At 43.1% G+C, this 21,995-nt stretch overlaps 1 protein-coding gene across 2 annotated transcripts in view; it reads right to left on the bottom strand.

Annotated features, from left to right (window-relative positions):
• LOC143130947 (kinesin-1 heavy chain-like) overlaps positions 1–13,942 on the bottom strand; it is a 24,847-nt gene extending 10,905 nt beyond the window's left edge. For both annotated transcript variants that reach the window (XM_076290261.1, XM_076290262.1), the window contains exons 1-14: positions 13,335–13,942; positions 8,687–8,774; positions 8,132–8,205; positions 7,543–7,647; positions 5,968–6,016; positions 5,736–5,791; positions 4,992–5,079; positions 4,692–4,816; positions 4,275–4,379; positions 3,573–3,718; positions 2,607–2,755; positions 2,050–2,240; positions 706–774; positions 28–234 (exon numbers count right to left, since the gene is read on the bottom strand). In XM_076290261.1, the coding sequence (XP_076146376.1) occupies positions 28–234; positions 706–774; positions 2,050–2,240; positions 2,607–2,755; positions 3,573–3,718; positions 4,275–4,379; positions 4,692–4,816; positions 4,992–5,079; positions 5,736–5,791; positions 5,968–6,016; positions 7,543–7,647; positions 8,132–8,205; positions 8,687–8,774; positions 13,335–13,460 (1,578 nt within the window). In that variant the 5' untranslated portion in view covers positions 13,461–13,942. The remainder of the gene's footprint in view (positions 1–27; positions 235–705; positions 775–2,049; positions 2,241–2,606; positions 2,756–3,572; positions 3,719–4,274; positions 4,380–4,691; positions 4,817–4,991; positions 5,080–5,735; positions 5,792–5,967; positions 6,017–7,542; positions 7,648–8,131; positions 8,206–8,686; positions 8,775–13,334) is intronic.
• Positions 13,943–21,995: the final 8,053 nt, after the last annotated feature.

The following is a 21,995-nucleotide window of genomic DNA, read 5'->3' as shown; positions in this document are numbered from 1 at the left end:
TGTGTGTCCGTCCATCTGTGTCCTTACGGCCTTCTGGCTGAGCTCCTCGCTGAGCGAGTCGTAGTCGCGGCTCTTGTCCTCCACCTCCTGGCTCTTCTGGTCGTAGTTGACGGCGAGCTCCTCCAGCGCCTGCAGCACCTCCTTCACCTCCTCCTTGCTGGCCTCGTTCTCCTGCTGCAGCCGCGACAGCTCCACGTGCATGCTCTCGTGATCCCGCCGCGACGACGCTAGCAGCTACACACACACAGAAATATACACACACACAGACAGACAGACACAGACACAGACACACACACACACAGACATATATATGAGCACATATGCAGAAGCCAAACATATTTCTAGGCACACACACAGATGTGTCGGAGCACAAGATTGTTTGCACACTCAAACAAACATGTACAAATACAGTTTTGCATAAAACACTCAATAAAAATACAATCAAACCATTCACAAAACCCAAACTAAATACACCAATGACAAACATAGCTACCCCACACACACACACACACACACACACACACACACACACACACACACACACACACACACACACACACACACACAATCATCGCTCTGAAATAAGAACATGAATGACAAACAGACGCGGATTAACACATTCTCAGGGCAAGGGCGCTCTCTCTCTCTCTCACACACACACATACCCAATCACGCGAGCCCATTACAGGCATTTAGGGTGTTTACCTCCTCCTGTTCTAGCATCTGCTGCTTGAGTTTCTCTGCCAACTGAGACTGTTGGTTAATCTCATCATCCTACGGAGAGAGAGAGAGAGAGAGAGAGAGAGAGAGAGAGAGAGATGGAGATGGAGAAAGAGAAAGAGAGAGAACAGGGTAAAATAAATGTCTTATTTGAATTTACACACATAGTTCCCAAAACAGCCAGGGACAACACATTTAGGGCATTTTCTTTTTTATTATGACATTTGGTGGTGGTCTCATGTGTGAACTGCCTCATCCTGGATATTAGATATGGACAGATTGTGGCCTCACCAACAAAGAGAAGGTGCAAGCGAGCTAACAAACGTGTTAGCTAAGAGACAACAACAAACAATTCCTAATCAATTACATTTCCAAATTCAGTTCCAAACCAAATATTGACAAGATTGAGGCATTTCCACTAACTTTCCCCTGACTCATATTAAAGTAACACAGAGAAATTCCACATTTGGTCAATTGTTAATGTAGTCTGTACCCATTAAGCCGTTCTGGGAGCGTGCTGGAGCAGTGGTGATGTCACCAACTGATAACTGGGCGAGTCGCGTTTGATGCCCGCCATTGTGAGTCCATGTCACTTTGAATAAAAGCGTCTGCTAAGTATCAGCCAGTCAACTACAGGGGTTACCAAATTCATCTACGGCAATGCGGTCAGGCTCCTACCTATTTTTTACAGTCTATGGTTCCTACCCTTTAACAACAACCAGGCACTCCAGACATCCATCGACGATGTCAGAGACTCCATTCTCTACATTGTAAGTCAGTTTAACATCCAACATTTTAATTGTACAGTATCCTCTGTGTCTGTAGGTAATGTAACGTCCTTGAACTTTTTAATCGTACAGTGTCTTTCGGTGACTTGAAAGGCACTTATATAAATAAAATTAATTCTTCTTATTATTATTATTATCAAAATGAGTTTGCAGCCTTTGTTTTGGGGTAAAATACCAACATAGCACTGCTTTACCACACTGCACAGTGCATTCCGGAATGATGGAACCTGCCCTGTAGCAGGGAGCAAACACACTTTAATTATGGATCGAGATTAGAGTCCTTTCCTATGCCAAATATCCACCAGGTCCACCACAGCACCAAAACAAGCCAAATATCCTCCTGGTCCACCACAGCACCACAACAAGCCAAATATCCTCCTGGTCCACCACAGCACCAAACAAAGCAAGTGAGTTTGTCCTAATCTCCACACCACATGTCTGTGCTTAAGTAGGAGTTCACACTTCACAGGTAACACTATGTGTTGGTGAATCTATCATTCAAAGTGTGTGTGTGTGTGTGTGAGAGAGAAAAAAAAAGTACCTTGTCGTCCAGTTGCTTGTAGAGCTTGGCGAGCTCGGCCTCACACTTCTCCTTGGCCACGTCGGTGAGTCTGCCCCCTGCTGGCAGGTTGGGGGTGGACGCCATGTTCTCCCCGCTGGCCAGCTCAACCACGGCCAGCGCCTCGGACGCCTTCTCCTTATCGTACTGCTCCTCCGCCGGCACCGTCTCACCTACACACACACGCGCGCAGCGCACACACGCGTGCGCACACACGCGTGCACACACACGCGTGCACACACACGCGTGCACACACACGCATGCGCGCACACACACACACCGCGCACACACACACACACACATCCAGCCAACAGGTTTTATGTGGGCATCATTACCAGATGATGCTGTTAAACTGTGTGTGTGTGTGTGTGTGTGTGTGTGTGTGTGTGTGTGTGTGTGTGTGTGTGTGTGTGTGTGTGTGTGTGTGTGTGTGAGCGTGCGTGTCGTTTCTCCTGCGGTTGAGTTCATTCTCCAGCCAGGTGATGGTGTTGCCGAGTGTGTGTGTGTGTGTGTTTGTGGGTGCATGTGTGTGTGTGTACCATTTCTCCAGCGGTTGAGTTCGTTCTCCAGCCAGGTGATGGTGTTGCGGAGAGTCTTGTTCTTCTCCTTCTCCCTCTCATACTTCTTCTTCCACTGCTCAGCAGTCAACTCCACGTTCACACACACTGTGTTCTTAATCGTCTTCGCTCTGAAACACGCACACGCACACACACACACACACACACACACACCAACACAGCTCAGACTGAAGCACATAATAAGGTCCATGCCATGAAGTAAATGTCAAGTCAGTTCTGTGCAGTAATTCATCTAATTGTATTTTGACAGGGCAGCAGTGTAGAGGGAAAATATGTAATCCTCTTAGATAGGGCTTCACACCAAATCCATTTTTTTTATTAAAATCACAAATTGAACCAATGCAATTAGCTAATCGCAAAGGCTGCATTTAATCATGCAGCTTGCAACTCTGTCGCAATGGTCAATCTAATCACATCGATGATGTTCATATTCATGTGTTAGAAACACAAGGTGTTTTTAGGAAAAAGGATAATTCTTCGGTTAATGCAGCTTCAATCTTTGTTCCAATTCAAAGCAATTACAGAAACATGTGGGACGTCCTGTATTTCTGGGCACCAATCTCGAAGAGTGAAGCCAGAGCTTCTCCAAACTCTTGTCATATATTCGGTTTCAGAAGTCCCTCCTGCCCCCTAAATGTTACTGAGATAGCCTGCTAATACCATCAGGTCTGGTCACCTTTTGTTGTTCTCCAATTAAAATTAATAGGGGGCAGCCATGGCCTACTGGTTAGCGCTTCGGAATTGTAACCGGAGGGTTGCCGGTTCGAACCCCGACCAGTAGGCATGGCTGAAGTGCCCTTGAGCAAGGCACCTAACCCCTCACTGCTCCCCGATCACCGCTGTTGTAGCAGGCAGCTCACTGCACCGGGATTAGTGTGTGCTTCACTAAAAGAGAGGCAGTGTGTGTGTGTGTGTGTGTGTCCTAACCTCTGTCCAAACATTAGTGTGGACTTGGTCTCGGACTCATTGTAGGATGAGGGGGAGCAGCAGATGACGATGGTGGTTCTACAGTTTCCTCCCAGAGAGTCCTGCAAGATCCTGGTCATCTTACTGTCTCTGTACGGCACGTATCCCTGACCACGGGAAACACACACACACACGTTAATGTGTTTTTTAAGTACAATAAACAAATAACAGACACGTCACACGAACAGACATGTCACTGCTGGGCATCTAGGGATACACATTCACATTCTCTCTTTCTATCTCTTAAACGATCACACACACACACACACACACACACACACACACACACACACACACACACACACAGTGATTGCTATCCCTGAGGGGCCTATATATGAGATGAACGGCTCTAATTGTGGGAAGAAGCTCAGCCATACACACACACACACACACACACACACACAGTATGAAATTAATACACACATAAATCCTACTGTCACCGCAGGGCAAGGAACGAAAGATAATAGCCTCTTTCACACACTCTCTTTCCCACACACACACAAATACAAATATACTCACTGTATCAAACACACACACCTATCCACTTCCTGACGTCCACACACACACACACACAATCTCACACACATACACAACCTTAAACACAAATACACACACAGACATACACACCTATCCACACCCTCACGTATACACACACACACGTACCGAGCTCTCTGCCAGTGCGGAGATGACGTTGCCCAGAGCTGACAGCGACTTGTTGATGTTCTTGGCCTCATCCAACACCGCTCCCTCAGCACCCGTCTTACTGACCTGTGGAAGCACACACACACACGCAGACAAACACACACACACACAGACACACGCGCAGACAAACACACACACACACACACACACGCACGCAGACAAACACACCACACACACACGCAGACAGACACATGCAGACAGACACAAACACACACACACATACAGTGAGCATTAATTACACACAAATACTTCAATAAATAAAAACATTCTTCAGGCTTTGTGTGTGTGTGTGTGCTCATCTACCAGCAATGCCAGTATTGTGAGTGTGTGAGCCACAGCCATAGTGTGTGAGTGTGTGTTTTGGAGGGCGATAATCACCTTCTCACTTCCGGCCAAGTCCACCAGGTAGAGTTTGCCACTGAGCTTCTGCTCTGTCTGGGTGTTCTCCTGCTTCACGTTGATCAGGAAGATACTGTGACTTCTGGAGCTGTGCTCATTCATGTCTGAAAACACACACACACACATACTTAGAATATGTCCATTAATACCTGCTTCATTCAACATTAAAGATTACCAGTCTGTCTGGTTTCAAATATGTAATTCATTAGGTTTAGACACCATTTAGACTGTCTAGTGTGTGTGTGTGTGTGTGTGTGTGTGTGTGTGTAAATTGCTCACTTGTAACAGCCACATGTCTGTTGGACTTTCCCTCATCGATAGTGTCCATCACTTCATCTGGGCTACACACAAACCGCTCAGTGCAACCCTACAGTGGGAAGAGACAGTCTGAGGTGAGCGCATGCATACGTGTGTGTACGTGTGTGTGTGTGTGTGTGTGTGTGTGTGTGTGTGTGTGTGGCTTGTGCAAAATTCTGCATTTTAGAATTGGCCTCCGCTCCACAGGAATTTGTATTTGAATTGGAAGTGGAATTAAATGCATAGCAATTCAAAGAAATTCCACACAGTCACACAACAGAGAGAATGTGTTGAATCTCACATATATTCCGTGTTGGAAAGGTTACTTTGGAAATGTAATTGGTTACTGTTAGAAGTTGTAGAATATGTAATGCAATCCTATCGGACATATACTGTAAAGCTTCATTGTTAAACACTACACTTAAATTATGTATATGATTTTTTTTTTTTTTCATTGCATTTCAATTCTACTTCCTTCTAATTCATATTTGAATTGTAATTCTAGATCCTGTTTTTGACCTCAATTCAAATTCAAGAACTAAATTGGAATTTATGAGTCATTCTCAATTCAATTCAGAATTTTCCACAACCCTGGTGAGTGTGAGTGTGTGATAGAGAGAGAGAGAGAGAGACAGAAAGAGGACCTGATGGGTATGTGTGTGTGAGAGAAGGAGAAGAGAAAAGCCTGTGAAAGAATGCAAAATGAGTGTGAACCAAAGCTCTTACCTTCACATACGGAACCCTGTTTTTATCCTCGTGTACTGACAGATTGGTCTTCGACACTGAGAGAGAGAGAGAGAGAGAGAGAGAGAGAGAGAGAGAGAGAGAGAGAGAGAGAGAAAGAGACAGAGAGAGAGAGAGAGAAAGAGACAGAGAGAGAGAGAATTAGCGTGCCTACTAGTGTGAGCACTAAGACTCAGCATTAAGGGCTGACAGGACGTCACGTAGAGTCACTTACCATCCAACAGATCTCTGATCTTATCCATGTAGATCTCAAAATATGACACCTGCACATAGGAGTAGCACTCAGTTAGCCTGCCAGTGTGTGTGTGTGTGTGTGTGTGTGCGTATGTGTGCATTTGTGTGTGTATGTGTGTGTGTGTGTATGTGTGTGCGTGTGTGTGTGTGTGCGTGTTCGTGTGTCTGCCACTGTCAAAAATATGTATATTATCTGCAATCTATGTGGTAAATCCCCAATCTCTTTGCTCACTATGAATTTCAATCAGGGGTCGAAATGAACTTTTTGGCCTACTAGCCGAAGCGGCTGGTAGATGAAAAACAATTACCGGCCAGATATTTTTTTACCGGCCAAAACTAAACAATGCTTTTCATAACTATTTCTAAAGTAGCCTATCATTCACCTATTAAGAAATTGTATGTATAGATTCATGTGCAGACTGACAGGGTCTAAGAATATGATTATTGTGTCCATAGCTGATGTCTCTAAGAGTGACACCAGGTACACATCTTGCTTTTGGAAACATTGGACCCGAAGCCTGTATAATGTTTTGTAAATGATGCCTCATCTGCATCATTCTTAAATGTTTTGTATTGTTTTATATTTATATATCTGTACTGTGTTGTCTCTATGGACCTTTGTGTCTTGAATAAAGTTGAAATAAATAATAAATATTATACAGCTTTTCAGAGTGCTGCAGAAGTTCTCAAGTTCCGCTGCAAGTTCCATTCAAATGAACGGGCCTTCACAATGTTCGGAGGTCCAATAATTTTGTCGCCTATAATCAGACAGTGTTTGCTATCTTTTTTTGGTTTTGAGCTATGAATCACGTCTTTCATATCATTCCGTGAGTACTTCGTTCACTATTATTGAAAGTGAGAGTAAGCAAGTAATAGGCTACGTTTGAGTAAGCAAGTAATAGGCTACGTTTCTATTCAACATCTGAAACTTTCAAGTACTATTTGTGTGGTGATGTAGTTGTTTTCTCAGCAGATACATGAAAGGGTAACCAAATAACTAATAAGACTCATGAAGTTTGATTTTCTCGTTTTATCAAGTAGCTATCCGAAAATAAATTCTGACCATGTCAACATTGGGCGAACAAAACACCGATGCAAAGCGGAGTTGATATGGCAAGCCAATTTAACGTGACAGACTGAAGTAGCGGAGTTGATATGGCAAGCCAATTCAACGTGATACACTGAAGTAGCCCATTCTCGCAGTTGATAAGCACCCGTTTTCCACAGGCCAAAGTGGCGCAGTACCTGCCATAATTCAGCCGCCAATACAAAAATATGCTCGCCATTGGCTCTTGGCGGGTGCTAATTTCGAGCCCTGATTTCCATAATTGTTTCAAATTTTACATACAAGAAAATAATACACATATGTGCTCCTGTATGAATGAGTGTGTGTGTGTGTGTGTGTGTGTGTGTGTGTGTGTGTGTGTGTGTGTGTGTGTGTGTGTGTGTGTGTGTGTGTGTGTGTGTGTGTGTGTGTGTGTGTGTGTGTGTGTGTGTGTGTGTGTGTGTGTGTGTGTGTGTGTGTCACAGAGAAAAGAACAAAGCATTTGTTCACCTTGATATGGAATTCCAGGTTCTCATCCATGGAGTAGATATAGTTAAAGATGTCCTGCACTATCCTGGGAATAATGCCCATGCCATCTGGGTCATGGAGGTTGCCCTGGCAACGACACAATGTACACACATCAGCCCCAGACACCACACAGTCCAAACACAGACCAAACACAGACGAACACAGACCAAATACAGACGAACACAGACCAAATACAGACCAAACACAGACGAACACAGACCAAATACAGACCAAACACAGACGAACACAGACCAAATACAGACCAAATACAGACCAAACACAGACGAACACAGACGAACACAGACGAACACAGACGAACACGGACCAAACCGAGACCAAACACAGTCCAAACACAGACCAAACACAGACCAAACACAGACCAAACACAGACAAACATAGATGGTGTTCAGTCATGCAGTTTAATTGTCAATGTCACCACCATCTTTGTGAGTGTGCATTATGTATGAATCTATTATGTATGAATGTATGAAGTCTGTGTGTGTGTGTGTGTGTGTGTGTGTGTGTGTGTGTGTGTGTGTGTGTGTGTAACGAGCATGTGAGTGTGTCTCACCTCCATGGTGTGTGTCTTTCCAGAGGATGTTTGTCCGTAAGCAAAGATGGTGCCATTGTAGCCCTCCAAAACATCTGCAAAAACATCAGCACAGTGGAATCAGCCTTAGATTCTATCCACAGCCACAGCCAACACACACACACACACACACACACACACATCTAATTTCAGTGCAGGGCAAAGTGCAAAGTCTGAGGTCTAACTAAAGTTAATTCAATAACTATGCAAAAACTATTATTAATTGCATACCATGAGCAAGATCCTAAGCATTGGTGTCAGCTCAAAACTCTCCCAACCCACATAATGGCTTTAGAACTTATGCTCAAAAACTTTGCTCATAGAGTGACACTGCACTTTGCCTGCCACAAAATTAGGGCCCATAATGTCCAATCCATGGCACATGCTGAAATACAACCATGAGAATGGGAATATGGGAATGCTAATAACTCAAAATATTACATTGCGTAAGCAAGAAAGAACATAACAGCCCTGACATACTGTATATGCAAAAACAGACACATGCTTGCACATGTCAGATTGGTGTCAAGTTCTCACCTTTGACAATCTTCTGGGCGCATGCATTGTAGACCTGCTCCTGTGTGGTGTTGGACGCGAACACGCGATCAAACGCGTAGGGCTTGCCCTGAGAAGAACAGAGCGCAAAGAGGACAGTGACTGATCTGCAGGGCGTACCCATCTCATTCAGAGACAAAAACAGTGAACCTGTTCTGGCAGGGCCTGTATGTATAGGTATGTATGTGAATGTGTTTGCGTGTGTGTGTGTGTGTGTGTGTCTGCTAAGCATATATTGCTTAATATCCCTCTGATGAAAGATGTACTAAGCCCTGCACACGCACACACACACACCTGAAAAACACTCCATTCACCCTCACACCACACACACTAGGCAGGCAAGGCCTGGTCTCCTTCTCTTTTCCTCCATTTCAATCTGTTTCTCTCTCTTTCCCTCTCTCTCATACGGTCATTACTGGCGAATGGAGCAGGAGCTATGGGCCTAATAGCCAATTTATCTTCCCTCTCTTTCTGTCTCTCTCTGTCCGTCTCCCTCTCTCTCTCTCTACCTGCTGCTGCGACTGGCAGTGCCCAGTCAATGCTCCCGCCCCCTCTCAGCACAACATACACGCCTCACCGCACACACACTGGCCAGCACGCAGGAGCACAGTCAAAACAGCCCGCTAACCAGCCAGGCCAGACTACACACACACACATACTTATACACACACACACACACACACAGAGACAGAGAGAGAGAGGGAGAGACAGATATAGACACACAGAGAGAGACAGATATCATGGAGAGGGAGGGAGTATTAAAAATGACAGTCAAGCTCTATGTTTAACTGTGGTCGCTGTCCAATGATGCTGTCTGGAAATACACCTCAGCCTCTCCTCCCCTAAATGCTGTATGCAAACACAGAGGAGAGGAGGGGAGGAGTAGAGGAGAGGAGAAGAGGAGTAGAGGAGAGGAGAGGAGAGGAGAAGAGAGGAGAGGAGAGGAGGAGTAGAGGAGATGAGAGGAGAGGAAAGGAGAGGAGAGGAGGAGTAGAGGAGAGGAGAGGAGAGGAGAGGACGAAAGGCAAATACACTATGGGAGACGGAGAGACAGTTAGCTACTTAACATACATATGGAGAATAGAGATGTACACATGACAGGAGGATAGGTGGATGGGTGGATGGATGGATGGATGGATGGATGAAAGAGTGAAAGAAAGGACAGAGAGGACAGGAAGATAAATAACTGGCACAGGAGATTCTCAGAAGTCTCGTTTTATAAAGCGATCTGTTACAGTGAAACGCCATAATGTAATTTAGTACAGTAATATGCAACATCATACATAACTGGTCATTATTAGTCATATTTAAGGGGATTGCAAGATGAGCATAACACTGTTTCTAGACTATTTCTCTGGGCTCAGCTGAGAAAAAGTTGGCAATGTACATTGTCTACCAGTAATGACGACAAGAAGCAGACTCCTTTGATTTGACATTTTGCTATAAAAACACCTCAGCTGTTCAAAAGCTTCAGCTTGCTCAGCTGAATCCTTTTATATCTGAGGTTATGTTGCACATGATGTTGTGGAAGAGGGGGCAGTAAGTTCCAAAGGTCTTTCACAATGGAAAAGATGTAATAGCCCTTTTCACTTGAGTGCGGTAAATTCTAGTTACAATTTGGCTAAACACATGATATGTACTGCCAGTTTCTGTCAGTAAAAAAAAAAAAAAAAAGCCAGCTCAGTTTTCTTGGCGAAAGCCATTCGCTGATTCAATCACTCTGCAATTTTGATCAATGTTCCAAAGTAATGCTCCTAGTCTCACTGGGCCAAATGTATATTACATTTTTTTTTTTAAATAATGCGCCTTAGATGTGGGTAAGAATGATTAGGCAGCTTGCTGCGATGGAAAGATCTAAAACAGGGCTGTACAGTGCTACATATATGTAGCACATGCTACAAAAATATCAGTCTGTGCTATGGATGATTTACCAGCTTAGCACCGGTGACACCTTATTTAAAATGTTTTCTAGAGTGTAGCCAGACGAGGTATTTGTAACTACAAACCGATGCTAGGCATTTTGTAGATTGTGCTACAGAACTATCTGCCTCTGCAGCACCAGTGCTATGAGGAAAAAAGTTAATGTACAGCACTGTCTAAACCGATCAACAGTGTTTCCTCTATGTTGATTTGGTAGTGGCGGCCCCCCACGGTTTAATTTTCTTCCCCCACGGTATCAGAAATGGGGCAGACGTACAATAGTCACAGTTGCCTTTCAAAATGCATTGTGCAGACCTGTTGTAGATTCTCCAAATATACAGCTCAATCACAACTGAAAATAATGCCTCATTGTGTGTGAATAGAGGTGAATACATATAACTGTTTGTGTTGTAGCCAAGTGTCAGTTGTCAGTCCCCACTGCTTAAAAAAATCCTAGAGGAAACACTGGATCAAAGGAACTAAAATTAAGTCAAAACAATGGATTTTGTTACTATATGCTTTCATAATTCATGTACATACACTTGTACAAACAAAGTTGGAAAAACCAACACAGATCCTTGTAACCCAATCAGACTACTAATGCCCCTGACCTAAACACACACACATACTGCACACAAACACACACACACAAATGTATGTGAAAACATGATGGATGGCAGAAGCAGAGACACATTGGCATGAAGAAAGACTACATCTCTTGTAGACTCTCTAACAGCATGCTGCTTTAGAACGAACAGACCGTATCAAACAAACCACACCTCAACTCACATCACAAAACAGCTTATTGTTCCCTTTCTCACGCACAATTTAAATACATTGGGAGGTAAGATCATGGTAAGATACACTGGCAGGTGTTGTTTCTATAAGCCATCTCTCTACTGTATGCATGTGAATGTGTGTAGGCTAGGCAGGCGCCAACATGCAGGGCAAATCTGGTTTTCATCCCAGAATGAATACAGATACGAGCCGAATACTACAATACATGTGTGCGCATTTTCAGTGTGTGTCAGCCATGAGTTGTTTTGTTTTCCGCTGTGTCGTGCACTGCGCTGCTGTACATTCCCCTGTGGTATTCTTGAACGTTTTTCCAATACAGTGCCACACCTGTTGGCAGTGATCTGGCCAACCCGGCAACAGGCATAACGTTACAACAGGAAACAAAACGGACCCTTGACCAACGTCTCCGCAAGACCTGTTCCTGATTAACGTTAGGCTACTCATAAAGACTACCGGGTATAATCTGGTTTATTTTAAATGCGCATCCTAATAGATTATAATCCGTAAAAGACATCTGCCAATAGCACGACCATGCCAGGCGAAAGATACGCCATGACGGGCCTGGGCAAACATATCTTGGTTATCGGCAACACAACAAAAGCCATTTTGTGTATGTTTTCCTTCATTCAGTAACGTTACCGCATTAAATTAGGAAGGGTCGTTGCACACAAAGACTTTACTCTAAGAGAACATGACGAGAGAACATGATTCAAATAGGGCCAACATTATCGTCATTCTAGCACTGTGTGCCAAGACATTGCATGGGTAGGTTTGATAAAAAAAACGGCACACGAATTTGTCCCTGCCTGGACAGCGTGCACCGCACTGGCTACCTACATCCGATATGATTTTAAAAGCGTTATATTCTGAATGGAGGTCACCGTGCCTTTGCTTTGCTTACTATGAGTGAACAGAATTAGGCCACGGTCGGAACTGATTTCTCGACAGTAACGGAACCAGCTAAACTAACCTAACGTTAGCCTGCGTGTTAAACCAAACGGCAGTGATTGAATGACTAGCATTGTGAGCAGCCAGATTAACCTTAGCATGGCAGCTAGTGCTAACGTTACTAGCCACGACAGACCACTTGGGTAACATACATGTTGTTTATACCCTAAGGTACCTCCCCAAAGCTTACCCACGATTTTTTCACAGGTGATAGACAATTTGTAGCAACGTTGACTCAGCCCTGTGACGTTATAAATGGCTAGATAAATTAAAGCTAGCTAGATTCTAGCTCGAAAGATAAGAGCTCCGTCATTGTGATTCGGAAACAGACAGCTGACGTGAGTGGATATTTCCAACTGGGATAAACTTGCTTTCATTCTTTGACGTTGACCCAGATTCGTTAAGCTGTGCTCACTGACGTTACTCTCATAAAGCACATAGCTTCCACAACTCGACTGCTAATAATCCAAAAACAACCTGTATAATAAGGTTGGCTAATGTATTGATAATACTAACAGTCAAGGTGAACCTAGCTAGCTAACTAGCCAGTATTGTCAAGCGATTTGGGTGCTAGCAAGCTATCGCTATGTTATAGTTATGCTGCTACCTACGTCTGTATACAGCCAATATAATGCTCTATTTATATTCTACAAACGTTGTCTAAGCAATGTGTTTGTCTCTGTGAAGGCACGGTGTGTTGGCAATGGGCTTTTTCAATCTGATGATAGGAGACCTAATATTACCCAACTGTTAGCTAACGTTAGTTAACTCTACACTGCTCACTCGCGGCTAAACTTGTTTTGGTGATCTGAGAAGGCTAGCAAGCTAACTGGCTTGGAACTGACATTAGCTAGAAAACCTACGCAGTCCATTGATGTATGCTAGCTGTGCTAACGTTAGTTAATCGCGTTGGTGTTTAGCTTCTAGCTGTGTGCATTTCTCTATTCGCCAAGCGCAGACTCACCGCAATAACCACACTTTCTTCCCCTTGAAACTTAGGGATGTATTGATCCCCACGTTCCACCTCCGAATTGTTCAGCGGCCTGAAGCGGCACATCACTTTGATGGTGCACTCCGCCGGGTCCGCCATCTTCGCACAGATCTGGGATGGGACGGGATGATGAGGAGTCTCAACACCAGCTCGATGCTACCGCCGCCCGCGGGAGGGAGCGCCCGTGAGTGACAAACGGTGACCGCACCCCACAGAGCGCGTTTGGCTTTTGTGAACTCTTCCCTCTGCACAGTCGTCGTTATGTTATTGACAGTATCTGGCAAAACCGTGAAATTACTCCTCCGAGATCCAGGACGTCATACCTGGCTCCCTCTCTCGCGCACTCGCCCTGGCCCGGACGCTTCTGGATCAGTAGCCTAGGTTTCAGATGCCTAGCGGTGACGTCACATCTGCATTCAGAGTGGCTGTCAACATTGCTCAACAAGGCTCTGGTCTGCCGAGGAAGCACCTTTACCGAATCTAGGTCCAATTCTTTAAACCATGTAGGATGGTCGAGGTTATATTAGGTCTATTATGAGCGCACCCCACGCATAGACTTGCCTCCACGAGCGCCACAATGAACTGCTGCAGACAGTCAGTGTGGAAGGGTCTTCTCCGACCCCGCCTGCATCACCTGTCCCCGTTGTCTGTCCGCTGTCGTCGGCTACATTTCTTAGTCAATACCTCATAGGCCTACAAGCATTTGTCACCACAGAGGAATTTCAGACATGAGAAGTCAAGCTTACAGTAATAGCAAGTGTTGCGTCCTGTTCACGCAAGACATTCAGGGCGGGACAGAGACAAATGGTTCTCTTAAATTTCCCACATAGATTTGGAACATTGTCAGTCTCTGACCAGTCAGTTAATGCATGGGATAGGCCTAGGCCTGTATCTCATGGCATTTATTTTCCTTTACATTAAAATATCAAGCCTAGGCTACTAAGATGTGTCAATTGTTAGGCCTGCCTAGGCCTTTTAGCCTATGGCCTGCAATAACATCAGCCATTCAGCAGGCTGCATATTTGCCTGCAGACATGTTGTTGTGGTGGAACAAGTGTATTGGAGAGGTTACAGTAGTTTTATTATTTGTATATCCTCTTAGGCTATATTTGTGGAGTAGTGCTGAGCTGGAGAAAAACCTGCTTTGCGTGTGTGTGTGGACTGAAAGCCCTATTGTAGCCTAAACCACAGTACAGGGTGTGGGCACAGCAGAAGTCTTATCGCATGGTCCACATTAGGAACAAAGAATGAAAGGAACTCCACAGATCTCTCTCTCTCTCTCTCTCTTTCATTCTTTCTCTCTCACACTCTCTCTTTAGCATGATGTTTCATGTTCGTGTGTGCGCGAGAGATAGAGAGAGAGAGATAGTCCTATTTGAGGACCCCATACTGTGTATCCCACTTTTGCTTGTCGTTGCCCATGGTCACCCACAGGAAATCACAACAAGAAGCAGGAAACTGGAGAGGAACCATAATTAGAGATGGAGCAGAGAGAAAGAGAGAGGGAAACAGAGGAGAGAAACAGTTCAGTGGAAGATCATTCAAAGGGAAAGATCACACCATATATAGTTATCAGAGGTCCCAACAGTCATACACAGCATGCACTCACACTCACACACACACACCACCTACAAATCTTTCCTGGCATGCTTCACGCATAGCAACACACTCACCTCATGCAGGGTTGCACACACACACAGAATGGATCATTACATGTATCCTGCCATCACATAATCATTAGATGCAAAATGTAATGAGACACTTCAGCATTGTTGCAGCAGTGACTCTGGGTGGGAAAGGCAAAAGCAAGGCCTCCACTGTTAGTATATATGTTTATTACTCAGATGAAGGCCTAAGTTGGCTGCTGCATGAATCACATTGCAACCTTAAGTACATTCAACTTACTGTGGGCCTTTCAGCTTGCTTGGGTGATAGCTTTTTAATTGGGTTGTCTCCACCCAGTTGTGTCCCAGTTACCTGGGATCATGCTGCAGTCCATTGGTCCTCCCAAATCGGTTACCGAGTTGTTTTGCAGAACTAACAGGAAGTTGCAAATGGAAAGCCCCCTTGAAGTTGTATCCCAACTCATCAGCTCGTTCGAACCCCAAGTACCCCGAGTTTGAATTTCCAAAATGGCTGCGCCCATTAACAGGAAATGAGAGCCGTAGCATACTTTTCACACTTCCATACATTCACCTACACTGACTCAGCCTGAGACTGTGCCATACAAATTGAATGTTTCCTTATTGACACCTACACACGTTTGCCTGTGCAGTGTGCACTGATTACAAGGTCATTTTATTTGTCATTCATTTTGGATTGTGTGTAATTCTGTGTATCACCGCCACAAATACACTGAAAAAAGGGAAAAGAGGTTGTCAAAGTTACGAAACAAAGCATGAAAGTACACAAACGAATCAGTTTTCTCTCTAGAGCACAGTGTTATTACACTGGTCTAACATATTTTGCCACTGCAATAAATGTATCCAACACATGGGCGTAGATTTAGGGTGGGACGCTCATGACTAGTCCTAACCAATATTTTAAGATGACAAAATTGTCCCCACCAATATTTTAGCGAACTCATTTGACATGATCAAATTGATGATTCATTGCTGATCATTCCGACAGCCAGCACGACAGTACAAGAAATGTCGTCATTTGATTGGCTGAAAAACCGAGGGGGAGGGGGAAGGGTTATCTGACACACTTTGCTTTATAGAGCATCACAGTCCCGCCCCTCCTCCGAGAGAGCTTAGTTTCCGGAAGTAAATTTCCCATTCATTTCTCCCATTGACGTTTTGGAAAAATCCGTATCTAAAGAGTTTTAGAGCATGTCTTAGGCTAATCAGCTACGGCGTAACTCATAAGCATACAACCAGTGATGCCAGTAACGCGTTACTTAGTAACGCGTTAGTCTATTTTTACCACTTTTTTCAGTAACGAGTAATCTAACGCGCTACTATTTACAAACCAGTAATCAGATTAAAGTTACTTATCTAAGTTACTGTGCGTTACTATTTTTGTAATTTTCCTTAATAAAAAGATATATTCCTTGCTTTCTTCTTGTCTTGGGGATTAATGTCATGTAGGCTATGCTCACGTTTTCAGCATGAGGACAATTCACGTGCAGCGACACAAACGAAAACAACAATGGAGGGTGGAGGGAGAGAGAGATGCACATTTCATCAGTCATTACTTTGAGTTTGTGTCAGCTAAACATGACAACATTAAGGTACATTGTACATTCTGTGCTGGCGACAAAGTGCTGTCTAGCTAGACATCCCAAGTCTCCCGAAGTTTTGGGAGTCTCCCACATATTGATAGCGGCTTCCTGACGCCCGCAAATTACATAAAATCTCCCGGAACCTAGAGCGAACAAGAGCACGCAAGCCAGACCGGACTTCAAATCAAAGATTCTAGAATCTTTGCTTCAAATCGCGTGTGCATAGCTTAATGCGCACACAACGGAGAGGGAGAGAGAGAGGAGTGGTGCGTTTGTGCCTGAAGCGCATCCAAGACAGAGAGCATCCTGGTCTGTTTTGCTAAATCAACCAATCCGTTTTCAGTGTAAGTGCTTATATCTCTTTTCTCCCAAACATAATTAATCAGTTCAGTCAGTGTATCTAGGAACAGAAGCGTCATGGCAGCGTCAGTGCCCCTCAAAAAGGAAGATTTAAGACCCATTTCACATCAGACTACACAAAAGTGTACCCAATTGTCTTAAAAGATTAAAACATAATGATAATCTTGCACACTGCACTGTTTGTAACAGCAACTTTAGCATTGCTCACGGCGGGTTAAATGATTGCAAAAGACTTGTTGAGGTGAGTTTAACAAGTGTAATTTCATTTGCATATTACTCAGGCCTATAGGCTACAAGATGGCTAGTTGCCAAGGCTACATGAAAAAAAATCTACATATTTTACTATAACAATTTCTATCAATAGGCCTTCCTTATTTGGTGTACTTAGACATTATTGAACAAACATCTGAATTCTAAGTAGGTTAGGTTGGGATGTCTGCTATACATTGCTGTTAAAATGCACTTCCAGTATAGTGAGTATTGGCAAAACTGGTTATCATTTTTATGTTGAGGCGTTGGGGGTGTTGTCGGCAGCTGCTGAAAGTAACTAATAAAGTAACTTGTAATCTAACATAGTTACTTTTAAAATCAAGTAATCAGTAAAGTAACTAAGTTACTTTTTAAAGGAGTAATCAGTAATCAGTAATCAGATTACTTTTTCAAGGTAACTGTGGCAACACTGCATACAACATATAATTTAGAGTGAAAAAACGAATAGAAAGTCCAAAAAAAGTCAAAGGTACAAGACTGTGTACATATTTTCATTTCCGAGCGAAGGAACTACTCATCCCATAAACCACCGGGCCTCACTGAAAAATATATAAGCAGCACGAACCAGCGCGAAATCATTCATTTCCAACCGGCGACAGCAGCGAACCCTCTCCTCCAAACAATGATTTTTATATAGTTAATAGCAGTTATTTCAGGAGTAATCGTGTAAATAATAGTGTTTTGGTATTGAATGTTATATTTACCATCGTGTATTTTATATCGTGTGTGTGAAAGCGGTTAACGTTAACGTTAGCAACATTGTGCAGTGCTTCGTATCTGACTGCCATCCTGATGCATGGACTGGTGCATGGTCTGCTCTTGGACCACCATATTCAGTTTATTAACTTGAATTATTATACAAAATGTTCATTAAATGTACGAAGAAGTATTTCTAGGTTAATGATTGATATAGCTCATACAGTATGAAGGCTACAGTAGCCTAGCTAATGTTAACTAGCATTACCAACCTCCCTGCAAAACTCACCACACAACTTCGTAGGTTTGATAGGTCTTGTTCCTCATGCTGGCCCATACAAAACCCACAAGCTGACCCTCGACACACAACAGTCAATAATGTGACCCGATTTAAAGTGGTTTTTAACCCCTTTGGACACTCTTGATTTCGTCCTTGAAACTGAAATATTCACAGGCCGGGGGCATGGACGGTTTGCTAACCATTTTACTGCAGTGTCTACCCGGTGGTAGCATCCAGCTTTGCTATCAGCTAGCTAGCTAGTTCAAAGGTTTAAGTTCTTAATGGAGATATACAGGGCTTTTTATGCCTCGTCTAAGTTGATGTTTCATATAAACAACAATTCATGTTCATAGAAACAACAAGGTCACTAAAACATAATATATTTCATACCTGTGTTGCAGCATGTAGGCTAATGTTAGCAGCATTATAATGACATTCTAATGTCTGAAAGGCTAATGATTAGCTAGCCTATCGGCTACCTGAAAAGTTAAGTGTTCAAAGTAGCATTTACAGTGTTCTATTTGATGGTGTATTGGCCCTGACTAAGTTTGTGTGATATATAAACCACAATCCTTGTTGATACAAGTACCAATGTTCGTCTAGAAAGTTTTTATTCACATTAAGATTTTCGCCATAGGCAGTAAAAGACTCCGCCATCTTGTCAATAATTTTCGCTGATTCAAGTTTCAAACTATGACTGAACGGCCTTTCCACCAATCAGAGGCATCACTGTGGGATTGTGGGATTGTTCAGGATTGTGGGTAATGAAGTACTTATCCAAGACATCGCGAATAAAATACATTTATCTCAAAACGAGGTTAGTGCCCCGTGAACTTTTGGCGTCTATATGAGCATACACAATCGCTTAGTACAGCCGTAGCTGGTTTTGAGTCTACCATGTGCAGTTTAGTTTTTATGGCTTATACCCGAATTGTCAATGGAGAAATTGCATTGAATTCTTACTTCCGGAAACTCCTGTGGGCGGGACTGTGATGCTCTATTCGCCTTGTTCACCTCGAACGTTCCACCGAGCCTGAGGGGTACACTTAACACTTCCGGGATTTCTCACAACGCGAATTCTCACACTGCCATGTTCCCCAATGCACTGGTAGTCAAGCGAGCGGGTGTGTCAACGACAACGATAAGTTACCAGGGCTGTCTGTCAATACATAGGCCTACCCCATAAAAGGCCAGAGTGAAACATTTTGATATTCCCTTTTCCCTTCAGCATACATACAAACCCCTTTTTGTGGTTTGTAGATCAGCTATGCACCCACGAAGAAGAAAGGGGACATACGAAGCTTTTTCATAAAGCAGAGTTAAGTAAGCAAAATAACTAGCCACACAAGCTAGCAGTGGTAGTGACCAGGCTTTCAAATTATGCAGATTCTATTATATGGAAAACTAGTATTAACTGGTGATAACATATGTTACCCAGGATATTGTTAAAGATAAACCTAGCTTCTGTAATCTTTCAACCAAGGTCAGGAGTATTGATTAGGGGTGTGCAGCACGGTCGCATAGAAGTCGCGCTATCACAATATATGCTATTACCAAGTCACTGAATGTTAATTAGCCTACCTTAAGTTAGAATCTTGGAAGTCACAATAAACATTGGATCTGGACATTTTTCGTTTCTATTCTTTTTATGTTATGTATTTCTGAGTGTAGCCTACACAATGCAGAGAAATAAAAGGGAGACCCAAATTCGTTTGAAGGACTGTCATTGCATTGTTATGACACATGCTGTAAAAACGTGTTGGCAATGTGAATAAGTTAACACAGTTGGCTATTCAAATATAATGAATCATTATTTGATGAATAATATCCAACACTAGGCTATCATATACAATATGGTAGGAGGGTTAAACTCGCTAGCCAAAGGATAGGCTACAAAATGAATGAACCACTTTGTATGCAGGAAAGACAGCATCAAACCACTACAGATGGATGGCAGGTTGAGGAAACAGCATTAGGGCTTCATGTGAGGTTCTAATTATTAGCCTATATGTCAAATTGTCAATTCAGTTGGAGTCAGCAGCATTGCTGTACAATATAATGAGATGGAGTAGATTCACTTCTGTATTGTGATATTCTGTATTGCCAACAGTCTGAAATAACAAAGGAAATCGCCATTAAGGCACTGGTATCTTACAGTAAAAGAATTCCAATTACAGTTAAGCATTAATAAAGAAATACAAATATAATTTAGAGTCGCATAAATTCATAGACATATTCAATCCTAAACTATGGTGCATTTCCATACTCAGTAACATAAATAAAATACTATATAACTATATATATATATATATATATATATATATATATATATGACTATATAATCTGGGCAAATTTAAGATATGCTTAGCTTCTGTTATCTGAGAAACAAATTTGGCATCTAGTGGTCAAACATTTATTTACATTTAAACAATTGTTTTCGTCTGCACATATTTCTCTCCAGTCGGAGATGCTAGTTTAACTTTAGAGTACTATAAATAATGAAAGAGGCTATTGTCTATTGACAGTCTGACTCTTGTCAGCGGGGGGGGGGGATTGGATGTCCCCACCAAAGCTGAGACCAAACCTACGCCCTTGATCCAACAGAATCATATAAGATGATAAAATGAAGTACCCAAGTAACTTCTGAGGCTGACAAGTGAGACTGATCATTGTTTAAACCACACATTTACACCAAGTGATGAATACCTCTGCATCTTTACATATGAATGCTCTTTTTACCCAATCATGGTGCCAGTTAAGTTAATTATGGTGCCAATTAATTGTGAAATGTTCCTCCCTGTTTTTTAAAAGAGAAATCCGGCGATTTTTCGCATCTCCATTTCTTGAGGTCACTTACCTCACAATACTGTCGATACACAAAAAAACAAAAAAAAACAACAATCTGTTTTACCTAGCTCGAGCTGCTAGTTAACAGCTAAAGCAGCCTGGCTGCTACAGCACTACACTCTGGGGGTATGTTCGTCAGCCCCTATGTTCATGCTCCCAGAGTGTAGCGCTGTAGAGCTGCTGCCTGGCTGCTTTTCCATTCAGCTCATATACTTTATGCCTGTTCATGAAAATTCAGTGCAAAAATATGCACATCTGTTTGTGTTTTCATCTAGTGTTAAAAATTGACATTATTCTAATTCTATCTTGTGATAAAAATTTAACATTGTTTTTTATTTAATCTCTCTCTCATCCGATTGACTTTACTCTTGGGTGTCCCTGAGAACCTAAGTAAGTGCACTGTCAAGTGAGAAGTCAAATGGGAATCCAACATCATTAAAAGGTTAAGCTGTATTAAAGTTAGCGCAAAGTAAGGCAGCCGTGGCCTACTAGTTAGGGCTTCGGACTTGTAACCAGAGGGTTGCTGGTTCGAACCCCGACCAGTAGGAACGGCTGAAGTGCCCTTGAGCAAGGCACCTAACCCCTCACTGCTCCCCAAGCGCCGCTGTAGCAGGCAGCTCACTGTGTCGGGATTACTGTGTGCTTCACCTCACTGTGTGTTCACTGTGTGCTCACTGAGTGTGTTTCACTAATTCACGGATTGGGATAAATGCAGAGACCAAATTTCCCTCACGGGATCAAACGGGTATATATACTTACTTAAAAAGTCTATGCCCGTCATGCTGCGAAAGCTGGAGATGTTTCCTAATCGTGAGTGACCAGACTCTATCCCTTTGAGAATGAGTTTGGTTTAACCAGGGTAACGGTGACTGACTTTAGAAGCACTGTGCCCACAGCACGATACATTTAGTGGATCTTGACCTCTCATATATGGCAGCCGATCCCATATGCAGTG

Source organism: Alosa pseudoharengus, unplaced genomic scaffold, assembly GCF_046254945.1.
Source record: "Alosa pseudoharengus isolate Yale_2024_CS ecotype anadromous, Long Island Sound unplaced genomic scaffold, YU_APseudo_1.1 YU_APseudo_1.1_scf_18, whole genome shotgun sequence".
NCBI lineage: Eukaryota > Metazoa > Chordata > Actinopteri > Clupeiformes > Clupeidae > Alosa > Alosa pseudoharengus.
The sequence above is the reverse complement of the archived record's forward strand: the minus strand, read 5'-3'. Positions and strand labels throughout refer to the sequence as shown.